The sequence below is a fragment of the Liolophura sinensis genome, chromosome 8, assembly GCF_032854445.1.
Source record: "Liolophura sinensis isolate JHLJ2023 chromosome 8, CUHK_Ljap_v2, whole genome shotgun sequence".
NCBI classification, from domain to species: Eukaryota; Metazoa; Mollusca; class Polyplacophora; order Chitonida; family Chitonidae; genus Liolophura; species Liolophura sinensis.
This window is the reverse complement of record NC_088302.1, coordinates 58,036,511-58,061,083: the sequence shown is the minus strand read 5'-3', so window position 1 is coordinate 58,061,083 and position 24,573 is coordinate 58,036,511. Positions and strand designations below refer to the sequence as shown.

Here is a 24,573-nt window from a genome sequence, read left to right as displayed (position 1 = left end):
CAACACTTCCTGAATAGATGTACATGTATGTAATAAGGACATAAGCAATACTTCCTGAATAGATGTACATGTATGTAATAGGGACATAAGCAGTACTTCCTGAATAGATGTACATGTATGTAATAAGGACATAAGCAACACTTCCTGAATAGATGTACATGTATGTAACAGGGACATAAGCAGTACTTCCTGAATAGGTGTACATGTATGTAATAAGGACATAAGCAATACTTCCTGAATAGATGTACATGTATGTAATAGGGACATAAGCAGTACTTCCTGAATAGATGTACATGTATGTAACAGGGACATAAGCAATACTTCCTGAATAGATGTACATGTATGTAATAGGGACATAAGCAACACTTCCTGAATAGATGTACATGTATGTAATAAGGGACATAAGCAACACTTCCTGTATAGATGTACATGTATGTAATAAGGACATAAGCAATACTTCCTGAATAGATGTACATGTATGTAATAGGGACATAAGCAATACTTCCTGAATAGATGTACATGTATGTAATAAGGACATAAGCAACACTTCCTGAATAGATGTACATGTATGTAATAAGGACATAAGCAACACTTCCTGAATAGATGTACATGTAAGTAATAGGGACATAAGCAACACTTCCTGAATAGATGTACATGTATGTAATAGGGACATAAGCAACACTTCCTGAATAGATGTACATGTATGTAATAGGGACATAAGCAACACTTCCTGAATAGATGTACATGTATGTAATAAGGACATAAGCAACACTTCCTGAATAGATGTACATGTAAGTAATAGGGACATTATTTATTTGATTGGTGTTTTATGTCGTACTCAAGAATAGGTGTAAGCAAGACTTCTTGAATATATGGGCATATGATAACAGGGATAAATGGAAGACTTCATGAATACATGTACATGTGTGTAACAGGGGTATAAGTAAGACTTCTTGAATACATGTACATGTGTGTAACAGTGGTAAAACAAGACTTCTTGAATTTATGTACTTGTCAGTAACACGGGTATAGGCAAGACTTCTTGAATACATGTACATGTGTGTAACAGGGATAGAAGCAAGACTTCTTTAATTTATGTACCTATGTGTAACAGGGGTATAAGCAAGACTTCTTCAATTTATGTACATGTGTGTAACAGTGGCATAAGCAAGACTTCTTGTATACATGTACATGTGTGTAACAGTGGTATAAGCAAGACTTCTTGAATTTATGTACATATGTGTAACAGGGGTATAAGTAAGACTGCTTGAATACATGTACATGTGTGTAACAGTGGTATAAGCAAGACTTCTTCAATTTATGTACATGTGTGTAACAGGGGTATAAGTAAGACTTCTTGAATACCTGGACATATATGTACAACAGGGCTTTAAGCAAGATGCCTTGAATACATGTATATACATGTAACAGGGATATGGGGAACACTTTTTCAATACATTAATATTTTAAGCAATATGGTCTCATCTTTTGGGAAATTAAACAACACAAGTATCCCCAAGATTTAAGTACTTAATCTTGCGCAGATTTAGTAGTCTGTGTTATTTACAGCAAATTAAAGACAATCTCTGACTAAAATTCTTCAGTTCTTTAGGTATATAACTCGGCAAAATATGCACTAAAATTCTTCAGCTCTGGAGGGGTATAAATCAGCAAAATGTCCATTAAAATTCTTCAGCTCTCATGGGATATAACTCAGCAAAATGTCCATTAAAAACCTTCAGCTATGGAGGGATATAAATCAGCAAAATGTCCATTAAAAACCTTCAGCTCTGGAAGGACATAACAGCAAAATGTCCATTAAAATTCTTCAGCTCTCGTGGGATATAACTCAGCAAAATGTCCATTAAAAACCTTCAGCTCTGGAGGGGTATAAATCAGCAAAATGTCCATTAAAAACCTTCAGCTCTGGAAGGATATACCTCAGCAAAATGTCCATTAAAATTCTTCAGCTCTGGAAGGATATAACTCAGCAAAATGTCCATTAAAATTCTTCAGCTCTGGAGGGGTATAAATCAGCAAAATGTCCATTAAAATTCTTCAGCTCTGGAGGGGTATAACTCAGTAAAATGCCCATTAAAATTCTTCAGCTCTCGTGGGATATAACTCAGCAAAATGTCCATTAAAAAAACCTTCACTATTATTTATTTATGTCTATACTCTACGCTGAAGCAAAACTAGGAATGGTTTGAAAACTGATGACACAAATATAACAGCACAGTTTATCTGAAGACGTACATAACATCAGACATAAACTAAAAACTTCACAATCATAATTTATTCCACACATCTAATGAAAAATCTAATGATGCACATGTATTTATTTACACAATCTAAAGTACATCAATCTCATTCTATTATTCAGTGATATGAAATGTAATACAAGGTTAAATTGCTGTGTACTTCTACAGAGAGTTTACACACAGTTAGCTCTGAGCTGGTGTACATGTGCTAAGATAAGCTGTTTATCTGAGAAATGTAAATATTGGTTTGTGGGAAGTAATGTAAATGTTTTCTTCAACAAATCATAAATCTTGACAGAAATATTTGTTGAGGAATCCACTGGGTCAGAAAATTCCTTGTGATATGACATGGAAAACACAGACACTAGAAGCCACTGGGTTGTCCAGAAGGGGTGTGGGTGGAATGTGGGGCTCTGTATACAGCCACGGTCTACATCTTGAAACGGGTCAGGTCAGGAATACAAACAGTCTACATCTTGCACAGGGGTCAAAGGGGTCAGGTCAGGAATATAAACAGTCTACATCTTACACAGGGGTCAAAGGGGTCAGGTCAGGAATACAAACAGTCTACATCTTACACAGGGGTCAAAGGGGTCAGGTCAGGAATATAAACAGTATACATCTTACACAGGGGTCAAAGGGGTCAGGTCAGGAATACAAACACTCTACATCTTACACAGGAATCAAAGGGGTCAGGTCAGGAATATAAATAGTCTACATCTTACACAGGGGTCAAAGGGGTCAGGTCAGGAATACAAACAGTCTACATCTTACACAGGGGTCAAAGGGGTCAGGTCAGGAATATAAACAGTATACATCTTACACAGGGGTCAAAGGGGTCAGGTCAGGAATACAAACACTCTACATCTTACACAGGGGTCAAAGGGGTCAGGTCAGGAATATAAACAGTATACATCTTACACAGGGGTCAAAGGGGTCAGGTCAGGAATACAAACACTCTACATCTTACACAGGAATCAAAGGGGTCAGGTCAGGAATATAAACAGTCTACATCTTACACAGGGGTCAAAGGGGTCAGGTCAGGAATACAAACAGTATACATCTTACACAGGGGTCAAAGGGGTCAGGTCAGGAATATAAACAGTCTACATCTTACACAGGGGTCAAAGGGGTCAGGTCAGGAATACAAACAGTCTACATCTTACACAGGAATCAAAGGGGTCAGGTCAGGAATATAAACAGTTTACATCTTACACAGGAATCAAAGGGGTCAGGTCAGGAATATAAACAGTATACATCTTACACAGGGGTCAAAGGGGTCAGGTCAGGAATATAAACAGTCTACATCTTACACAGGGGTCAAAGGGGTCAGGTCAGGAATACAAACAGTCTACATCTTACACAGGGGTCAAAGGGGTCAGGTCAGGAATATAAACAGTCTACATCCTACACAGGGGTCAAAGGGGTCAGGTCAGGAATACAAACAGTCTACATCTTACACAGGGGTCAAAGGGGTCAGGTCAGGAATATAAACAGTATACATCTTACACAGGGGTCAAAGGGGTCAGGTCAGGAATATAAACAGTCTACATCCTACACAGGGGTCAAAGGGGTCAGGTCAGGAATACAAACAGTCTACATCTTACACAGGGGTCAAAGGGGTCAGGTCAGGAATATAAACAGTCTACATCCTACACAGGGGTCAAAGGGGTCAGGTCAGGAATACAAACAGTCCACATCTTACACAGGGGTCAAAGGGGTCAGGTCAGGAATATAAACAGTCTACATCTTACATAGGGGTCAAAGGGGTCAGGTCAGGAATATAAACAGTACTTAAGTGGTGGAGGCCTAGATAAGGGGTGTGAAGAGCAATAGTCAGCATGTCCTGGAAGGTTGTGCCTCTAGGTACATGTACATGTAAGGTACCATTACAACTTTACACCAAGGTCCACACTCTGTCAGCTAATTTAGCCCAAAAGTCACTTCATGAGGCCAGAATCCATTCAGATGTCCCTTTATGCCCACTGGTTTTACACAGAAATGAAGACAAACAAAACCACGCAAAAACTACTAGAATTTAACTCAGAAGAGGTAAGTGCACTTGGGAATGAAACCTTTCACAAGGTACAAGCATATACTCTATCATTTTCATGTGCATACTGTATGCCTACAACACTGCATCTCATGTGCTGGACAAAGTGTGTAGACTCTACAATACTGTATCTCATGTCCTGGGCAAAGTGTGAAGACTGTACAATGTTATATCTCATGTCCTTGACAAAGTGTGAAAACTGTACAATGCTGAATTTCATGTCCTGGACAAAGAGATCGGTCTCCTTTCCTCTCCACCAGTTGTGAGTTATCTTCTAATCAAGTGAGGAAGGGGTATCAAGTCAGCATGAGGTATCAAGCCAGCATGCGAGATCAAGTCAGCATAAGGTATCATGTCAGTACAAGGTATCAAATGAGCACAAGGTATCGAGTCAGCACAAGGTATCGAGTCAGTACAAGGTATCGAGTCTGCACAAGGTATCGAGTCAGCACAAGGTATCGAGTCAGGACAAGGTATCGAGTCAGCACAGCACAAGGTATCGAGTCAGCACAAGGTATCGAGTCAGCATGAGGTATCAAGTCAGCACAAGGTATCAAGTCAGTCCAATGTATAAAGTCAGCACAAGGTATCAAGTCAGCATAAGGTATAAAGTCAGCACATGGTATCAAATCAGCATGAACTATCAAGCCAGCATGAAGGATCAAGTCAGCATAAGGTATCAAGTCAGTACAGGGTATGAAGTCAGCACAAGGTATGAAGTCAGCACAAGGTATCAATTCAGCGTGAGGTATCATGTCATGCAGGGTATCAAGTCAGCATGAGGTATCAAGTCAGCATGAGGTATGAAGTGAATACAAGGTATCAAGCCAGTATGAGGGATCAAGTCAGCACAGGGTATAAAGATAACACAAGGTATTAAATCACCACAAGGTATCGAGTCAGTACAAGGTATCAAGTCAGCATGAGGTATCAAGTCAAAATGAGGTATGAAGTCAGTACAAGGTATCAAGTCAGCATAACATATCAAGCCAGTATGAGGGTTCAAGTCAGCACAGGGTATAAAGGTAACACAAGGTATTAAGTCAGCACAAGGTATCAAGTCAATACAAGGTATCAAGTCAGCACAAGGTATTGAGTCAGTACAAAGTATCAAGTCAGTACAAGGTATCGAGTCAGTACAAGGTATGAAGTCAGCACAAGATATCAAGTCAGTACAAGGTATCGAGTCAGCATAAGGTATCAAGCCAGTATGAGGGATCAAGTCAGCACAGGGTATAAAGATAACACAAGGTATTAAGTCAGCACAAGGTATCCAGTCAGTACAAGGTATTAAGTCAGCATGAGATATCAAGTCAGTACAAGGTATCAAGTCAGCACAAGGTATCGAGTCAGCACAAGGTATCCAGTCAGCACAAGCCATCGAGTCAGCACAAGGTATCGAGTCAGGACAAGGTATCGAGTCAGTACAAGGTATCGAGTCAGCACAAGGTATCAAGTCAGCACAAGGTATCAAGTCAGCACAAGGTATCGAGTCAGTACCACGTATCAAGTCAGCATGAGGTATCAAGTCAGCATAAGGTATTAAGTCAGCACAAGGTATCAAGTCAGCACAAGGTATCAAGTCAGCAGAACGTATCAAGTCAGCACAAGGTATCGAGTCAGCATAAGGTATCAAGTCAGCACAGGGTATAAAGGTAACACAAGGTATTAAGTCAGCACAAGGTATCAAGTCAGTACAAGGTATCAAGTCAGCATGAGGTATTAAGTCAGCAAAAGGTATCAAGTCAGTACAAGGTATCAAGCCAGCACAAGGTATCCAGTCAGTACAAGGTATGAAGTCAGCACAAGGTATCGAGTCAGTATGAGGGATCAAGTCAGCACAGGGTATAAAGATAACACAAGGTATTAAGTCAGCACAAGGTATCAAGTCAGTACAAGGTATCAAGTCAGCATGAAGTATCAAGTCAGCATGAGTTATGAAGTCAGTACAAGGTATCAAGTCAGCATAGGGTATAAAGATAACACAAGGTATTAAGTCAGCACAAGGTATCGAGTCAGTACAAGGTATCAAGTCAGTACAACGTATCAAGTCAGCATGAGGTATGAAATCAGTACAAGGTATCAAGTCAGCACAAGGTATCAAGTCAGTATAAGGTATCAAGCAAATATGAGGGATCAAGTCAACACAGGGTATAAAGATAAGACAAGGTATCAAGTCAGCATGAGGTATCATGTCATGTAGGGTATCAAGTCAGCATGAGGTATGAAGTCAGCACAAGGTATAAAGTCAGTACAAGGAATCAAGCCAGCACGAGGGATCAAGTCAGCATAAGGTATCAAGTCAGTACAGGGTATAAAGTCAGCACAAGGTATTAAGTCAGCACAATGTATCAAGTCAGTACAAGGTATCAAGTCTGTACAAGGTATCAAGTCAGCACAAGGTATCAAGTCAGCATGATGCATCATGTCATGTAGAGGTATCAAGTCAACACAAGGTATTAAGCAAACATGAGGTTTTAAGGCATATACAGGTATGAAGTCAGCACAAGGTATGAAGTCAGCATAAGGCATCAAGTCAGCACAAGGTATCAAGTCAGATAAGGGGATGAAGCCAGCATGAGGTATCAAGTCAGATAAGGGGATCAAGCCAGCATGAGGTATCAAGTCAGATAAGGGTATCAAGTCAGCATGAGGTATCAAGTCAGTAAAAGGTATTAAGTCAGCACAAGGTATCAAGTCAGCACAAGGTATCACGTCAGCATGAGGTATCAAGTCAGATGAGGTATCAAGTCAGATAAGGGTATCAAGTCAGTACAAGGTATTAAGTCAGCATGAGGTATCAAGTCAGATGAGGTATCAAGTCAGATAAGGGTATCAAGTCAGTACAAGGTATTAAGTCAGCACAAGATGATGTATCCACTGAGTTATAATCTGGATAATAACCCATCTCTACCTGCTGTACACCCTCTATCATGTAAATATGGTTAACAAGAAATCCCTACATCCTCTTTCTCCCCCTATCAGGTAAACCTGGTTAATAACCCATCCCTACATGCTGTACACCCTCTATCATGTACATCTGGTTAACAAGAAATCCCTACATCCTCTTTCTCCCCCTATCAGGTAAACCTGGTTAATAACCCATCCCTACATGCTGTACACCCTGGTTAATGTACATCTGGTTAACAAGAAATCCCTACATGCTCTTTCTCCCCATATCAGGTAAACCTGGTTAATAACCCATCCCTACATGCTGTACACCCTCTATCATGTACATCTGGTTAACAAGAAATCCCTACATGCTCTTTCTCCCCATATCAGGTAAACCTGGTTAATAACCCATCCCTACATGCTGTACACCCTCTATCATGTACATCTGGTTAACAAGAAATCCCTACATGCTCTTTCTCCCCCTATCAGGTAAACCTGGTTAATAACCCATCAATACATGCTGTACCAGATATACATGATAGGGGGTTATCATGTAAATCTGGTTAACAAAACCCTCCATACCTGCTCTTTTTTCTTCCTATCATGTAAATCTGGTGAACAACAAATCCCTACCTGCTCTTTCTCCACCTATCAGGTAATTCTGGTTAGCAGCCCCTCCCTTCCTGCTCTTTCTCCCTCTAGCAGTTAAACCTGGTTAGCAGCCCCTCCAAAGCTGGTCTTTCTCCCTCTATCAGGTAAATCTGGTAATAGCCCCTCCATACCTGGTCTTTTTCTCTCTATCAGGTAAACCTGGTTATCAACCCCTCCCTACCTGGTCTTTCTCCCTCTATCAGGTAAACCTGGTTAGCAGCCCCTCCCTACCTGGTCTTTCTCCCTCTATCAGGTAAATCTGGTAACAGCCCCTCCCTACCAGCTCTTTCTCCCTCTATCAGGTAAATCTGGTTAACAGCCCCTCCTTACCTGCTCTTTCTCTCCATATAAAGGTAAATCTGGTTAAGAACCCCTCCCTACCTGCTCTTTCTCCCTCTATTAAGTAAACATGGTTAGCAGCCCCTCCCTACCTGCTCTTTCTCCCTCTATCAGGTAAACAACCCCCCCCCCCCACATCCTCTTTCCCCCTCTATCAGGTAAACCTGGTTAGCAGCCCCTCCCTACCTGCTCTTTCTCCCTCTATCAGGTAAACCTGGTTAACAGCCCCTCCCTATCTGCTCGCTTCTCCCACTTTCAGGTAAATCTGGTTAACAACCCCTCCCTACCTACTGTACATCCCCTTGCAGATATATCTGGTTAACAAAATCCTATTTTACTTGCTCTTTATCACCCACTCAGGTAAATCTGGTTAACAACCTGTCCCTACCTACTCTTTCTCCCTGTATCAGGTAAATCTGGTTAACGGCCCCTCCCTTCCTGCTCTTTCTCCCTTTATCAGGTAAATCTAGTTAAGAACCCCTCCTTATCTGCTCTTTCTCCGCCTATCAGGTAAATCTGGCTCCCGGTCTGCTGTAAACCCCGACTTGGGGAGGTAAATCTGGTCAACAACCCCTGACCATCAAGTGCAAACCTCCACTCGGTGAGATAAATCTCAAAGCAGACAGAACAGCACAGCGTCTTGTGTCATAACCAAGGAGTTTGTCACAATTGAAGGAAATGCTTTACCTGCAGTATTTATACATAACATTCCCTCTCTCCAAATGCAAACCATATTTCACACTTGCTATTGACAGACATGATCATCTCTAAATACCCTGATGTTTGTTTATCAACTCCCACAATGTGCCTCATAATGCAACACTTGCCTTGAAAAGCATTACACAACATAACAAATATGCCAAATATAACTAGTGCGCACTGTAATTTCCAAAAGAAAAAGTCATTACCTTAAACTCAGCAAACAGGACCTTCTGACAGCTGTTGATCATATTAACATTTAAGCTCTATAGGAGATTAGTAATTTTCCATGTCCATCCAAAAATTAACCTGCCCACTGGCTGAACAGCAGCACTGGGTACGTCTTACCTTGCCAGGTTATTAGAGAGCTGTACTGTAGAATCCTGGGGGAGAACCTCGTAGATATCGGCTTCGTCCAGGTTGTTACGATAACCCTTCCAGAATACCTGACCCTGCCACCTGAACAACAACAACAGCAACACTGTCAGCGGCCATCTCTCATATATACAAGCACACACTAAAACACTTCTTTCAAACTGCATTAAAACAAGGCAGGACTAATATGTATCAGAAAATTGGCCCATGTACATGTAGATACTGCAGACGTTTTACAATAATCATCTGCACAAAGGTATCATTCGTACATGTGCTTGAAATGTTTATAACAACAACTCAGGATTAGCTTGAAGTATATCACATTAGTACATGTAACATTGTAACAGAATTGTTGTAACACTGTAAAAGAATCGTTGTAACACTGTAACAGGATAGTTGTAATACTGTAACAGGATGGTTGTAAAAATGTAATGAGGTGGTTATAACACTGTAACAGGTTAGTTGTAATACATAAGAGGATGGTTCTAACACTAACAGAATGGGTTTAACACTGTAACAGGATGCTCGAAGACTGTAATAGGATGGTTCTAACACTGTAAAAGGGTGGTTCTGACATTGTACATGTAACATGATGGTTCTAAGACTTTGATAGGACAGTTCTAACACTGTCACAGGATGGTTCTTACACTTCAAGAGACTGGTTCTGACATTGTAACAGAATGGTTTAATGATTGTAACAAGATGGTTCTAACACTGTAACAGAATTTTTGTAACACTCTGACAAGATGGTTATAAGCCTGTACCAGAACGGTTCTAACACTGTAACATCGTGGTTCAGAAAACAACAGAGCTGTTCCCCGGGTAACAGTCAAACCACGATAAAGGTTAGTGACCGAAAGTGAAAACTGGCATGAGTTTTGTTAGACAAAGTCTATCCAGATAAACAGTGATTTTTTGTCAGACAAAGCACATCAAGATAACCAGTGATTTTTTGTTAGACAAAGCACATCCAGATAACCACAGAGTTTTGTCAGACAAAGTCGATCCAGATAACCACAGAGTTTTATCCAGAGGCTCTGGACTATGACATCACAGGCTCAAACCCAGCTCTTGTCAGGGTCCCTGAACCAAGAGGTCCCAGACTCAAACTCAGCTCTTTTCAGGGTCCCTGGACCAAGAGGTCACAGACTAAAACTCAGCTCTTTTCAGGGACCCTGGACCAAGAGGTCACAGACTCAAACCCGGCTCTTGTCAGGGTCCCTGGACCAAGAGGTCACAGACTCAAACCCGGCTCTTGTCAGGGGTCCTGGACCAAGAGGTCACGGTCCAGGACCCCTGACAAGAGCCGGGTTTGAGTCTGTGACCTCTTGGTCCAGGACCCCTGACAAGAGCCGGGTTTGAGTCTAAGAGGTCACAGGCTCAAACCCGGCTCTTGTCAGGGTCCCTGGACCAAGAGGTCACAGGCTCAAACCTGGCTCTTGTCAGGGTCCCTGGACCAAGAGGTCACAGGCTCAAACCCGGCTCTTGTCAGGGTCCCTGGACCAAGAGGTCACAGACTCAAACCCGGCTCTTGTCAGGGACCCTGGACCAAGAGGTCACAGACTCAAACCCAGCTCTTATCAGGGTCACCTGGACCAAGAGGCCACAGACTCAAACTCAGCTCTTGTCAGGGGCCCTGGACCAAGAGGTCAAAGATTCAAACCCAGTGCTTGTCAGGGGACCCTGGACCAAGAGGTCACAGACTCAAACCTGGCTCTTGTCAGGGTCCCTGGACCAAGAGGTCACAGACTCAAACCCAGCTCTTGTCAGGGTCCCTGGACCAAGAGGTCACAGACTCAAACCCAGCTCTTGTCAGGGACCCTGGACCTATGAGGTCAGAGGCTCAGGCCCAGCTCTTGCCACAGGCCTCTGAACGATTAGGTCAGAGGCTCACACCCAGCTCTGCCAAGGGGCCCTGGACCATGAGGTCACAGGCTCCAACCCAGCTCTTGTTAGCGGAGCTGGACCTATGAGGTCAGAGGCTCACACCCAGCTCTGCCAGAAGCCCTGGACTATGAGGTCACAGGCTCCAACCCAGCTCTTGTTAGTGGAGCTGGACTATGAGGTCAAGGCTCACACCCAACTCTGCCAGAGGCCCTGGACCATGAGGTCGCAAAACTGATACCCAGGTCTTGTCCACTGGTCCTGAACTATGGGATCTCAGGCTCAAAACCAGTTCATTAGTGGCGCCCTGGGGTTAACAGTTACAAAAACACTGATAACTGTTACTACAACAATGATACATGTAACTGTTAATAAAATCTTGGTATCATAAAACACTGATAGATGTTATACTAAAACATGGATAACTGTTACAAAAACACTGATAACTGTTACTAAAACATTGACAGCTGACAAAGAAGCACTGATAGCTGCTATACTAAAACACTGATAACTGTTACTGAAACACTGATAACTGTTACTAAAACACTGATGACTGTTACTGAAACACTGATAACTGTTACTAAAACACTGATGACTGTTACTGAAACACTTATAACTGTTACAAAAACTTTGAAAACTGTTACTAGAAGACTGATTACTGTTACTGAAACACTGATAACTGTTATGAAAACTTTGATAACTGTTACTAGAACACTGATTACTGCTACTAAACACAGGCAGATGTTACTAAGTCAGTGATAGTTGTTACCAAGACATTGATAATTGTTACTAGAACACTGATAAATCAGTAAAACACTGATGGCTGTTAACAAAACACTGATAACTGTTTATACTAAAACACGGGCAACTGTTATCACAACTCTAACAATGTACTCCTTACTACAATCATAATGATGGTCATTAAAAGCCTTCAGTTGATGACAATCCAAGGACACAATCCACCATGATGCATTAACAGTGACTCCTTGAGGCTCTTGTATGCCACAATCATACATACAGCTATTATCTAACTGACAAAATTCATAGTGTGTCAGAGTCTAGCCCCGAGTCGGGGATGAGGTCTTGTGAAATGAAGATGTCAATGTTAAAAGGTTAAAGGTCCGTATTAGACGAGGGATGGGGAAGGGTAGGAGTGAAGCTGACACGTCACTCAAAACTAGCACCTTGTAAAACCCTACACTCTACAATCTGTATGTAAATACACAGACACTTAACTGGTAGCCTATATGTACAGGACTCCATGGTGAAATGACAAACTCACAAAAGATAATGCATTGAGAACAGGTGTGCATGCAGCTGTATCACTGTACGGAGTAAGGTTAGTTGGATATTCAAACTACAGTGCATATGTACATATATATATATATATATAACCTTCATCAGTGGGTAAATTAAAGACTTTGCTTTAGGTAAGGTGTAAGGTAGGCAGCATGGTCAACGGACAGTATACCACAACAATCACCATGTGCAAAGTTGTTAAAAAATCACATGAAAGTATATACAAGTACACACGTAGGCCTACTATTTTTCTGAACTACAATTGATTCACATGTAGCACAGTGACTCTTTGGTGAAACATTGCTTCAAAATATAGGTGATTTCAAAATATAGGAAATTTGCCATTTGTGTGTTGTTTGTTGTGGACTATCTCACCTGTCCCATATTTGAATCATACCAGAAAATGTGGGCTTCTCTACTATACATTTAATTTGAGATTAGTCAGCTGGCAATCAACAAAATGGAATGTGTAGCTACTGGTAAGTAATTTGAGACTTTCACTGGGCTAACTTGGAGAGGCAGCTGGGCACAACTTGACATTACAAACCATCTACCTCACAAGCACATGTATATAGTAGTAAATACAGAACAAAATGAGCCAGTAACATATATTGTTATGCTGTGTACAGTTTGTAGGCTATGTATCAGGCTGTGCAGCGTGTCAAGCTCAAGCATGTTGTTGTGAACAGTTTGTGGTCTCTGTATCAGACTGTGCAGGGTGTCAAGCTCAAGCATGTTGTTGTGAACAGTTTGTGGTCTCTGTATCAGACTGTACAGAGTGTCAAGCTCAAGCATGTTGTTGTGAACAGTTTGTGGTCTATGTATCAGACTGTGCAGAGTGTCAAGCTCAAGCATGTTGTTGTGAACAGTTTGTGGTCTCTGTATCAGACTGTGCAGCGTGTCAACCTCAAGCATGTTGTTGTGAACAGTTTGTGGTCTGTGTATCAGACTGTACAGAGTGTCAAGCTCAAGCATGTTGTTGTGAACAGTTTGTGGTCTCTGTATCAGACTGTGCAGCGTGTCAACCTCAAGCATGTTGTTGTGAACAGTTTGTGGTCTGTGTATCAGACTGTACAGAGTGTCAAGCTCAAGCATGTTGTTGTGAACAGTTTGTGGTCTATGTATCAGACTGTACAGAGTGTCAAGCTCAAGCATGTTGCTGTGAACAGTTTGTGGTCTCTGTATCAGACTGTGCAGAGTGTCAAGCTCCAGCACGTTGTTGTGAACAGTTTGTGGTCTATGTATCAGAGTGTGCAGCGTGTCAACCTCAAGCATGTTGTATGGTACACAGACCATATATATATACACATGTACCTGTACACAGACCATACATATACACACCTACCAGCACATAGACCATACAACCATCTATATTCACACGTACCAGTACACAGACCATACATATAAACGTACTGATAGAAAGACCATACATATACACACGTACCGGCACACAGACCATACGACCATACATATACACATGTACAGGTATACAGACCATACATATACACATGTACCAGTACACAGACCATACATATACACACGTACCGGCACACAGACCATACGACCATACATATACACATGTACAGGTATACAGACCATACATATACACATGTACCAGTACACAGACCATACATATACACATGTACCAGTATACAGACCATACATATACACATGTACCAGTATACAGACCATACATATACACATGTACCAGTATACAGACCATACATATACACATGTACCAGTACACAGACCATACATATACACATGTACAGGTACACAGACCATACATATACACATGTACCAGTACACAGACCATACATATACACATGTGCCGGTACACAGACCATACATTTACACATGTACTGGTACACAGACCATATATACAGTATACACACACTGGTACACAGACCATATACATACACATGTACCGGTACACAGACCAGTACATGCAATAGGTTAAATCCCAGTCAATGAGAAGAAGAGAGACATTTACCAGTCAGTGAGAAGCAGAGAGACATTTACCAGTCAGTGAGAAGCAGAGAGACATTTACCGTTTCAGAGTACAGAAGTTGTAATCACATGACATGTTGGTCAGGAGGTCAACATGAGAGACCAGCAGGGTAAGGGTGATGTTGTCATATGATCTCCTCACCCCAACCCCTTCACTACTAAACACAATCCCTCAGTGAGACCCTATCAACTGTGGTGTGTTGTGGGGGCATAGGTTCATTATGACATAATCTCAGCTCTAATCCTCACACCTTAGACAGTGTTTAGTTATGTTGATGCAGATCAGTTACACCAGCTGTATCACATCCACGCTAAAAACAGCACAGCACTGTACTCAAACAGCTGATCAATGAGTCTGAATGGGCAAAAGGACAGAGCTACACGGGTTGTATCACATCCACGCTTAAAACAGCACAGCACTGTACTCAAACAGCTGATCAATGAGTCTGAATGGGCAAAAGTACAGAGCTACATGGGTTGTATCACATCCACGCTAAAAACAGCACAGCACTGTACTCAAACAGCTGATCAATGAGTCTGAATGGGCAAAAGTACAGAGCTACACCGGTTGTATCACATCCATGCCGAAAACAGCACAGCACTGTACTCAAACAGCTGATCAATGAGTCTGAATGGGCAAAAGTACAGAGCTACACGGGTTGTATCACATCCTCGCTGAAAACAGCACAGCACTGTACCCAAACAGCTGATCAATGAGTCTGAATGGGCAAAACTACAGAGCTACACGGGTTGTATCACATCCACGCTAAAAACAGCACAGCACTGTACCCAAACAGCTGATCAATGAGTCTGAAGTCAGTAGATGCTGATGAGGGTAAACCCTCAGATATAACACTTCCTTTCCCTGAGAACCAGACACATGCCAGATACACAAGGGATATGGCCAGCAATCTGCTGTGCTCCTAAGCTTACAGGAACTCTCCGGCCATGCATGCAGCCCTCATCATGCAACTGCACAGCCACACTGTCACTGTATGGGACATAAACACAATCAAGTACACATAATCCACACCTTCAAAAAGTGAAGGCACAGCAACAGATCAACACAAACAGGGCAATCAGCTTCCGGTATACAATAATCCACACTTCCACAATTAGTACTGTACAACTAGCATTGTGTAAACTTTGTGCAACACAGAATGCAGCTGTCAAATGGAGAAGCCCTGTACATGTTTTGGGTTTGCTGGAGTGTGCAGGTATTTTGCCCAGAGCTTGGGTAACATCCAACCTCCTAGTGTTCTGATGCCCTCCCCTGTTGGGGTACGCCCCAGTGATAGAATTCAATCTGTCTTGGTCCCTTCAGTCTCAAAGAAATGGCTCTGCTACAGCCTATATGCTGTTCAGCTGTTCCTCTAGAGTCTCTGTCACTGTCACACATTACAGCACAGTTCTATTTACAGGCCTTACTTTACACAGAGCTCTAGGCTGGGCATACCCCTATATATCTAACTGTCCTGATTTGTTCAGACAGTAATCCTACAGAAGATGTGCACGTTTGCCAGCCTGGAAAATACCCACATACTGGTACACCATCAATGTCAGTAAGTATACAGCCTGATAGCCCTTTCAGCTTGTAAAATCCAAACTGGCAAAAAAAAGTACATATCCCCTCTTCATGAACCTCAAGTTCATCTTTAACTTTGATTGGTTCCCTCATCACCCTGTGGTCAATTTCTCCTGTATACAATCATCTACCTAGGCTACATGTAGGTCCATTCCTGTTACACATACTTTAATACCTGTGAGGAACTGAAGACTCCACATTCAGTAAATGTGGGGGGGGGGGGGAGTGCTGCCAGATGTTGGAGTGGAGGTGTGGAGGGTTAGTGGGATGCTTTGCCCAGCCCCCATCATCTTCCTCCTCCAAGTACTGCCCCCCCCCCCCCAACTCACTCATGATCAACATCTTTACCACAGGGCTGTACATATACCATAACACTCAGAGCAGTACTCTGACTGCCTGACTCAGCAAGGCAAAGAAACCAGCCAGATGATATGATGGTGGAAACAGTGTGTTTTATGTTGTCACTCCTTCATCCGCCAGGCCCTAGACCCTCAGACACAGGACACCACAAACATCAACAAACATTTCACAGCAATGTTTCCAACCCCATTTTTTTCCTTTGCTCACTTGGCTAGTGCATTAGAAGCCTGCAGTCTGCCAGCCAGCCAACAACTGACACGCTATACACAAACATGCATACCTACAAGACAATCAATTGAGCTGAATTGACATGAACGAAACATTTTCTACAGCAAATTGAAAGTGAGCGTAGAGAACAATGTCATGGTGTGCAGTATATGTAGAACAATAACATGTACAGTGTATGGATATCGCATCTTAGTGCTAAACTGAGGAGCATTTCGTTCCACTGATGAAACACAAGGCTTACAGTTAGGTATATGTAAGGTACCTGTCATGCATGTCAAGAGAGCTTCACAACATCATAATACTTCTACAAACAATACAACCCGACATAAGAAGTGCAATGCTGATATGGTTAATTGCCTGATCCCAATCAGACAGATGACAAGAGATATCATTAAAGAGCCGCTGTTCTTAATTATTAACCTCATGGTTAATCTTGACCCTAAGGTCATGCCAGCTAGGGCACCATAGTATACCCTGTCAGATGCAGCTTACCACATCTCCCTGATCCTACCCAAGGACTAGTTCATGTATATAGCAAGAACACAACATAGAGCTATATCTGCTCCACTAATAAACCAATAAACATTACAAGGGTCAGCTTACATGTAGATGTTTTCAATTATTGCAGTCCATGTTATATCCCCTTGGGCTGCAGGCATGTTTGGTATACATTAAATGCAATTGCTTTCTGGGATTGCTGGAAATCTGTTACATGTATTTGACATCACTCACAAAATGGCCCAAATTGCATGAAACACAAATGAGCAGCAGAATGGCAGCATGTAAATATACCTATATATACTAACAATTTAAGACAACATATAGAGATCAAACAATGGCAAATCCAGGTATACCTAAATGTATTCTTCTTACTGGCAAATCCAGACATATCTAAATGTATTCTTCCTCTTGGCAAATCCAGGTATACCTAAATGTATTCTTCCTCTTGGCAAATCCAGACATACCTAAATGTATTCTTCTCAACGGCAAATCCAGGTATACCTAAATGTATTCTTCTTACTGGTAAATCCAGACATACCTAAATGTATTCTTACTGGAAAATCCAGGTATACTTAAATGTATTCTTCTCAATGGCAAATCCAGACATACCTAAATGTATTCTTCTTCTTGGCAAATCCAGACATACCTAAATGTATTCTTCTTCTTGGCAAATCCAGACATACCTAAATGTATTCTTCTCAATGGCAAATCCAGACATACCTAAATGTATTCTTCTCACTGGCAAACCCAGACATACCTAAATGTATTCTTCTTACTGGCAAATCCAGGTATACCTAAATGTATTCTTCTTCTTGGCAAATCCAGACATACCTAAATGTATTCTTACTGGACAATACAGGTATACTTAAATGTATTCTTCTCAATGGCAAATCCAGACATACCTAAATGTATTCTTCTTCTTGGCAAATCCAGACATACCTAAATGTATTCTTCTTCTTGGCAAATCCAGACATACCTAAATGTATTCTTCTTCTTGGCAAATCCAGATATACCTAAATGTATTCTTCTTACTGGCAAATCCAGGTATACTTAAATGTATTCTTCTCAATGGCAAATCCAGGTATACCTAAATGTATTCTTCTTCTTGGCAAATCCAGACATACCTAAATGTATTCTTACTGGATAATACAGGTATACTTAAATGTATTCTTCTTCTTGGCAAATCCAGACATACCTAAATGTATTCTTCTTACTGGCAAATCCAGGTATACCTAAATGTATTCTTACTGGAAAATCCAGGTATACTTAAATGTATTCTTCTCAATGGCAAATCCAGACATACCTAAATGTATTCTTCTTCTTGGCAAATCCAGACATACCTAAATGTATTCTTCTCACTGGCAAATCCAGACATACCTAAATGTATTCTTACTGGATAATACAGGTATACTTAAATGTATTCTTCTCAATGGCAAATCCAGACATACCTAAATGTATTCTTCATCTTGGCAAATCCAGACATACCTAAATGTATTCTTCTTACTGGCAAATCCAGACATACCTAAATGTATCCGTCTTCTTGGCAAATCCAGGTATACCTGTTCTTCTTCTTGGGAAAAGGTGTTCAAAATCTCGTTTAACTATATGTACACCGAAATCCCTCTTCATCCAACAATGTAAGAATTACAATTTGCTGGATGTATTTATTGCATTATCAGTCTTTAGGATTTTTACAAATTCTTATTTTTTCATAAACACATAGGTGAGAAAGCCAAGTTACTATACTGTGTTAAAGTTTAACCTGATATAACCATGCGCATTTAACGAGGCTACCTGTCAGCCCATTACAGACTTTTTTCTCACATGTGAACAAATAGAGTGTAGTTGAACAGATACCATCTACATATATTCATGATACTGACATTTTTCATAATACAAATTGCAAATACAATGAAGGTAATTCACTGTGAAGAAAAAAAATTCAGCAATAATTATGCGATTGCTGAATGAGTATCCATCTGACTGTTTAATCATCTATACCATGTAATAGCCTGGTCATACATCTGTACACAGCACGTACATGTACACTGTAGCCTAGTCTGGTCATACATCTGTACACAGCACGTACATGTACACTGTAGCCTAGTCTGGTCATACATCTGTACACAGCACCTACATGTAAACTATAGCATAGCCTGGTCATACATCTGTACACAGCACGTACATGTACACTGTAGCCTAGTCTGGTCATACATCTGTACACAGCACCTACATGTACACTATAGCCTAGTCTGGTCATACATATGTACACAGCACCTACATGTACACTGTAGCATAGCCTGGTCATACATCTGTACACAGCACGTACATGTACACTGTAGCATAGCCTGGTCATACATCTGTACACAGCACCTACATGTACACTGTAGCCTAGCCTGGTCATACATCTGTACACAGCATGTACATGTACACTGTAGCATAGCCTGGTCATACATCTGTACAGAGCACCTACATGTACACTGTAGCATAGCCTGGTCATACATCTGTACACAGCATGTACATGTACACTGTAGCATAGCCTGGTCATACATCTGTACACAGCATGTACATGTACACCATAGCATAGCCTGGTCATACATCTGTACACAGCACCTACATGTACACTGTAGCCTAACCTGGTCATACATCTGTACACAGCACGTACATGTACACTATAGCCTAGCCTGGTCATACATCTGTAGACAGCACCTACATGTACACTGTAGCCTAGCCTGGTCATACATCTGTACACAGCACCTTCACGTACACTATAGACTAGTCTGGTCATATATCTGTAGACAGCACCTGCATGTACACTTTAGCCTAGCCTGGTCATACATCTGTAGACAGCACCTACATGTACACTATAGCCTAGTCTGGTCATACATCTGTAGACAGCACCTACATGTACACTGTAGCCTAGTCTGGTCATACATCTGTAGACATCTGTACACTATAGCCTAGTCTGATCATGCATTTTTAGCCTAGCCTGGTCATACATCTGTAGACAGCACCTACATGTACACTATAGCCTAGTCTGGTCATACATTTGTAGACAGCACCTACATGTACACTGTAGCCTTGTCTGGTCATACATCTGTACACAGCACCTACTTGCACACTATAACATAGCCTTCTTATACATGTACATCTCTACACAGCACCTACATGTACACTGTAGCCTAGCCTGGTCATACATCTGTACACAGCACCTACATGTACACTGTAGCCTAGCCTGGTCATACATCTGTACACAGCACCTACATGTACACTATAGCCTAGTCTGGTCATACATCTGTAGACAGCACCTGCATGTACACCATAGACTTATTATACACTAATGCTTCCACTGGCATATTATACACTTCTGTTGGCATGTTATACCCTTCCACTGGCATATTATACACTTCCACTCTCATACTGTACAATTCCACTGGCATATTATACAATTCCACTGGCATATTATGCACTAACACTGTCATATGATACACTTGCACTGGCATACTGTACACTTGCACTGGCATATTATACACTTCCACTTCCACTGACATAATATACACTTCCACTTCCACTGATATAATATACACTTCCACTTTGGTCATGTCTGGGTGCATCCCCTGAATACATCCAAGGCTCAATGTACCTGAACCCTGCCCGAGTAAACAACACAGGTTTTGTAGGCTAGACATCAAACAATAAGCAAGCGTATATGTAGATGTAACTGAGGTGAAATGTATTATTGAGTAGCATTATAAGTGACAAATCTCGACTAATCTGCTTAAGACGGTCATTGTGCATTAGATTGCCTCATGAACACCTGCTTTATTAGACATTATTGGGCTCGGGTGTATAAATTACATGTCTGCAAGCTACCAAACATGTCCTATTTACTTGCACATCTTTTATGATTGAGGCCTATTCTCTGCCTACAACTTTTTTCTCATTTCTTCCAAACACTTTCAGAGGCTGCAGGCTAAAAAATAGCATAAAATTCCAATCTATTCCATTTTAATACAATAATACGTGACAAAATGCTTTGGAAAATAAAACCCTCTAACTTTAAAAATGAATAAATGATAATGGGCTCCCGCCACATTGGCAATTTTTCAGCCATATCGTGGCAGCCTAGCTTCAAGATATATATGACGTCCATTTCAAAATCAAATATTTAAATGAGATAAAAATCTTAAAGTTTCAATTATTAAAGAGTGTTTGACAAGTAAATAGACAAAAGTGCACCTATCACCACACATTTCTCTTCTACAATGACCTACATCAAAGATGCATCAGACCTTATCCCATCCCAGTTTATATATAAACATTATAAAAACACAAACCTCTGCACATATACAGATATATGCAAATGAACTGCCATGGGCTAACAGAAACATCTGTAGCAAGGCATCTCAACATTTAGACGGCTCAGCCATTAAGGTTACCCACATGTAACAGGCTTACAGTACTCTAGGAATAGGCTGGAAATCCAGATATACAACCATCACTATGTGACAGATGACACTATGTGAAATGGTCCTTTAGATTTATTTATTTGACTGGTGTTTTACGCCGTACTCAAGAATATTTCACTTATGCGACGGTGGCCATTATTATGGTGGGAGGAAACCGGGCAGAGCCCAGGGGAAAGCCAGGACCATCCGCAGGTTGATGGCAGACCTTCCCACATATGGTCAGAGAGGAAGCCAGCATGTGCTGGGCTTGAACTCACAGCCACCGCATTGGTGAGAGGCTCCTGAGTCATTTCACTGTGTTAGTGCTCTAACCAACTGAGCCACAGAGGTGCCCCTGCTCCTTTAGAATAAGTAAATTCACCAAAAAACAAGGGGTAGGAAAAGGGTCAGGTTTAGCATCTAGGCATACAGACTTCCTGCCTTGAACTTGACACTGCTATCACAATTTGTCAGGTGTAAATTTGTTGATGTTACTGGTTTAAGCCAGACCAGCTGTCAACCTTTTGCTTTAGGATGTGATGTCAGACTGACAAATGTCAACAGCAGATTCAGAACTGGACAACAGCTCACATGTGACCCACACATCACATGTGTGCTCGTACACTTAGGGATAGGCTCTCACCCTCCAAAATGGACATCAAAACAAATTTACCAAGCCCGCACAAATAGAGGAGCATACTCAGAATCAACAAACAGAGACAATGTAAACAGAACAATGAACAGGATGCCTCTCCATGCTCCAGGCAGACTTGCTATTGAACAGAAGTGTCTGATGGAGACTGATTGCACTGGGAGAGGGGCTAAAGCAATAGCTGAGGGAGATTGCACTGGGAAAGGGGCTAAAGCAATAGCAGGGGGAGATTGCACTGGGAGAGGGGATAAAGCAATAGCTGAGAGCGGCTGCAGTGGGAAAGGGACTAAAGCAATAGCTGAGAGAGACTGCACTGGGAGAGGTCTAAATCAATAGCTGAGGGAGACTGCACTGGGAGAGGTCTAAAGCAATAGCTGAGGGAGACTGCACTGGGAGAGGTCTAAAGCAATAGCTGAGGGAGACTGCACTGGGAGAAGTCTAAAGCAATAGCTGAGGGAGACTGCACTGGGAGAGGTCTAAAGCAATAGCTGAGAGAGACTGCACTGGGAGAGGTCTAAATCAATAGCTGAGGGAGACTGCACTGGGAGAGGTCTAAAGCAATAGCTGAGGGAGACTGCACTGGGAGAGGTCTAAAGCAATAGCTGAGGGAGACTGCACTGGGAGAAGTCTAAAGCAATAGCTGAGGGAGACTGCACTGGGAGAGGTCTAAAGCAATAGCTGAGAGAGGCTGCACTGGGAGAGGTCTAAAGCAATAGCTGAGGGAGACTGCACTGGGAGAGGTCTAAAGCAATAGCTGACAGGGACTGCACTGGGAGAGGTCTAAAGCTATAGCTGGGGGGGGGGGGACTGCGCTGGGAGAGGTCTAAAGCAATAGCTGAGGGAGACTGCACTGGGAGAGGTCTAAAGCAATAGCTGACAGGGACTGCACTGGAAGAGGTCTAAAGCTATAGCTGAGAGGGACTGCACTGGGAGAGGTCTAAAGCAATAGCCGACAGGGACTGCACTGGGAGAAGTCTAAAGCTATAGCTGAGGGGGACTGCACTGGGAGAGGTCTAAAGCAATAGCTGACGGGGACTGCACTGGGAGAGGTCTAAAGCAATAGCTGACAGGGACTGCACTGGGAGAGGTCTAAAGCTATAGCTGAGGGGGACTGCACTGGGAGAGGTCTAAAGCAATAGCTGACAGGGACTGCACTGGGAGAGGTCTAAAGCTATAGCTGAGGGGGACTGCACTGGGAGAGGTCTAAAGCAATAGCTGAGGGGGACAGGATTACACAGGAGATTGACAGCCTTATAAGAGTTCCGAGATCAACTGATGAGCAATACTATATAAGGTATGTGGATGCCACCACAACACTGCTTGGTATCATGGAGTATACTAGGTGCAGTGCTTACACAAGTACAGCCAATAGCAATTCTTTTATTCCACTGATATATTGATATAAAGAAGGAATTTCAGTCAAATTTGACACTTTGATCAACCCTGAGACTCTCTTCATCACCATACATGCACAACAGCAAATATCAGCATATACAACTTGTTCATGTTGGTTTTGTCTTGTAGCCCACCATGTCCTGGTCAGTTTGTATACATGTACATGTCTACCTCAGATTTATTCCAACTCTTCATCAAGCTGGACTTTGACAACTGTAATATTAATTACAATTCATTAATCTGCTTTACAATTTTAAGAAATTTAAATGAACTTATACTGTAGAATAGAATAAAATACACTGTTAGTAATGATAGATAATTGTAAGTATTATAACTGTAAGTATTATAATAAGTCAGACCTCTACACTGACAAGTTAGGTGTCAACTTGAGGTCAGGAATTGAATCCATCCGATTAGGATTAGTCTGTTTAAGTATTGAACATGGACTGAGAGTGTATGCTGCTGGATGAAATATCAGGAAATTCCAGCTGGAGAGAAATGCTGTTCAGGGATTGGAGCAGGTGATGAACATCACTTGTGAAGACACGTGAGAAATTATTTACCGTTCATCCTATATAGAATTCACTCAGAACGTAAGACTTGCGTTTAAAGTTCATACAATGTATATTAGATACAAACACAGAGAACAGTACACTGCTTTAAATCTAAAAAATAATCTAATTATTAAATAATAGTTCATTTTGTTGTTAAAAAATGTTTCCAAACATAAAGACTGACCAACTAAATGCAGGGATGTAGGTTTTCCCCCCTTAAACCAGTCACATCCCAAGATTACAACACACTTCCTGATTACAACACACTTCACTCCTGATTACAACACACTTCACTCCTGATTACAACACACTTCACTCCTGATTACAACACACTTCCTGATTACAACACACTTCACCTGATTACAACACACTTCCTGATTACAACAC

At 41.6% G+C, this 24,573-nt stretch overlaps 1 protein-coding gene across 1 annotated transcript in view; it reads right to left on the bottom strand.

Annotated features, from left to right (window-relative positions):
• The window catches only part of LOC135473766 (ATP-binding cassette sub-family C member 4-like), a 144,871-nt gene that overhangs the window by 46,240 nt on the left and 74,058 nt on the right, over positions 1–24,573 (bottom strand). The window contains exon 10 of the mRNA XM_064753653.1: positions 9,244–9,354. Coding sequence (XP_064609723.1) covers positions 9,244–9,354 — 111 coding nt within the window. The remainder of the gene's footprint in view (positions 1–9,243; positions 9,355–24,573) is intronic.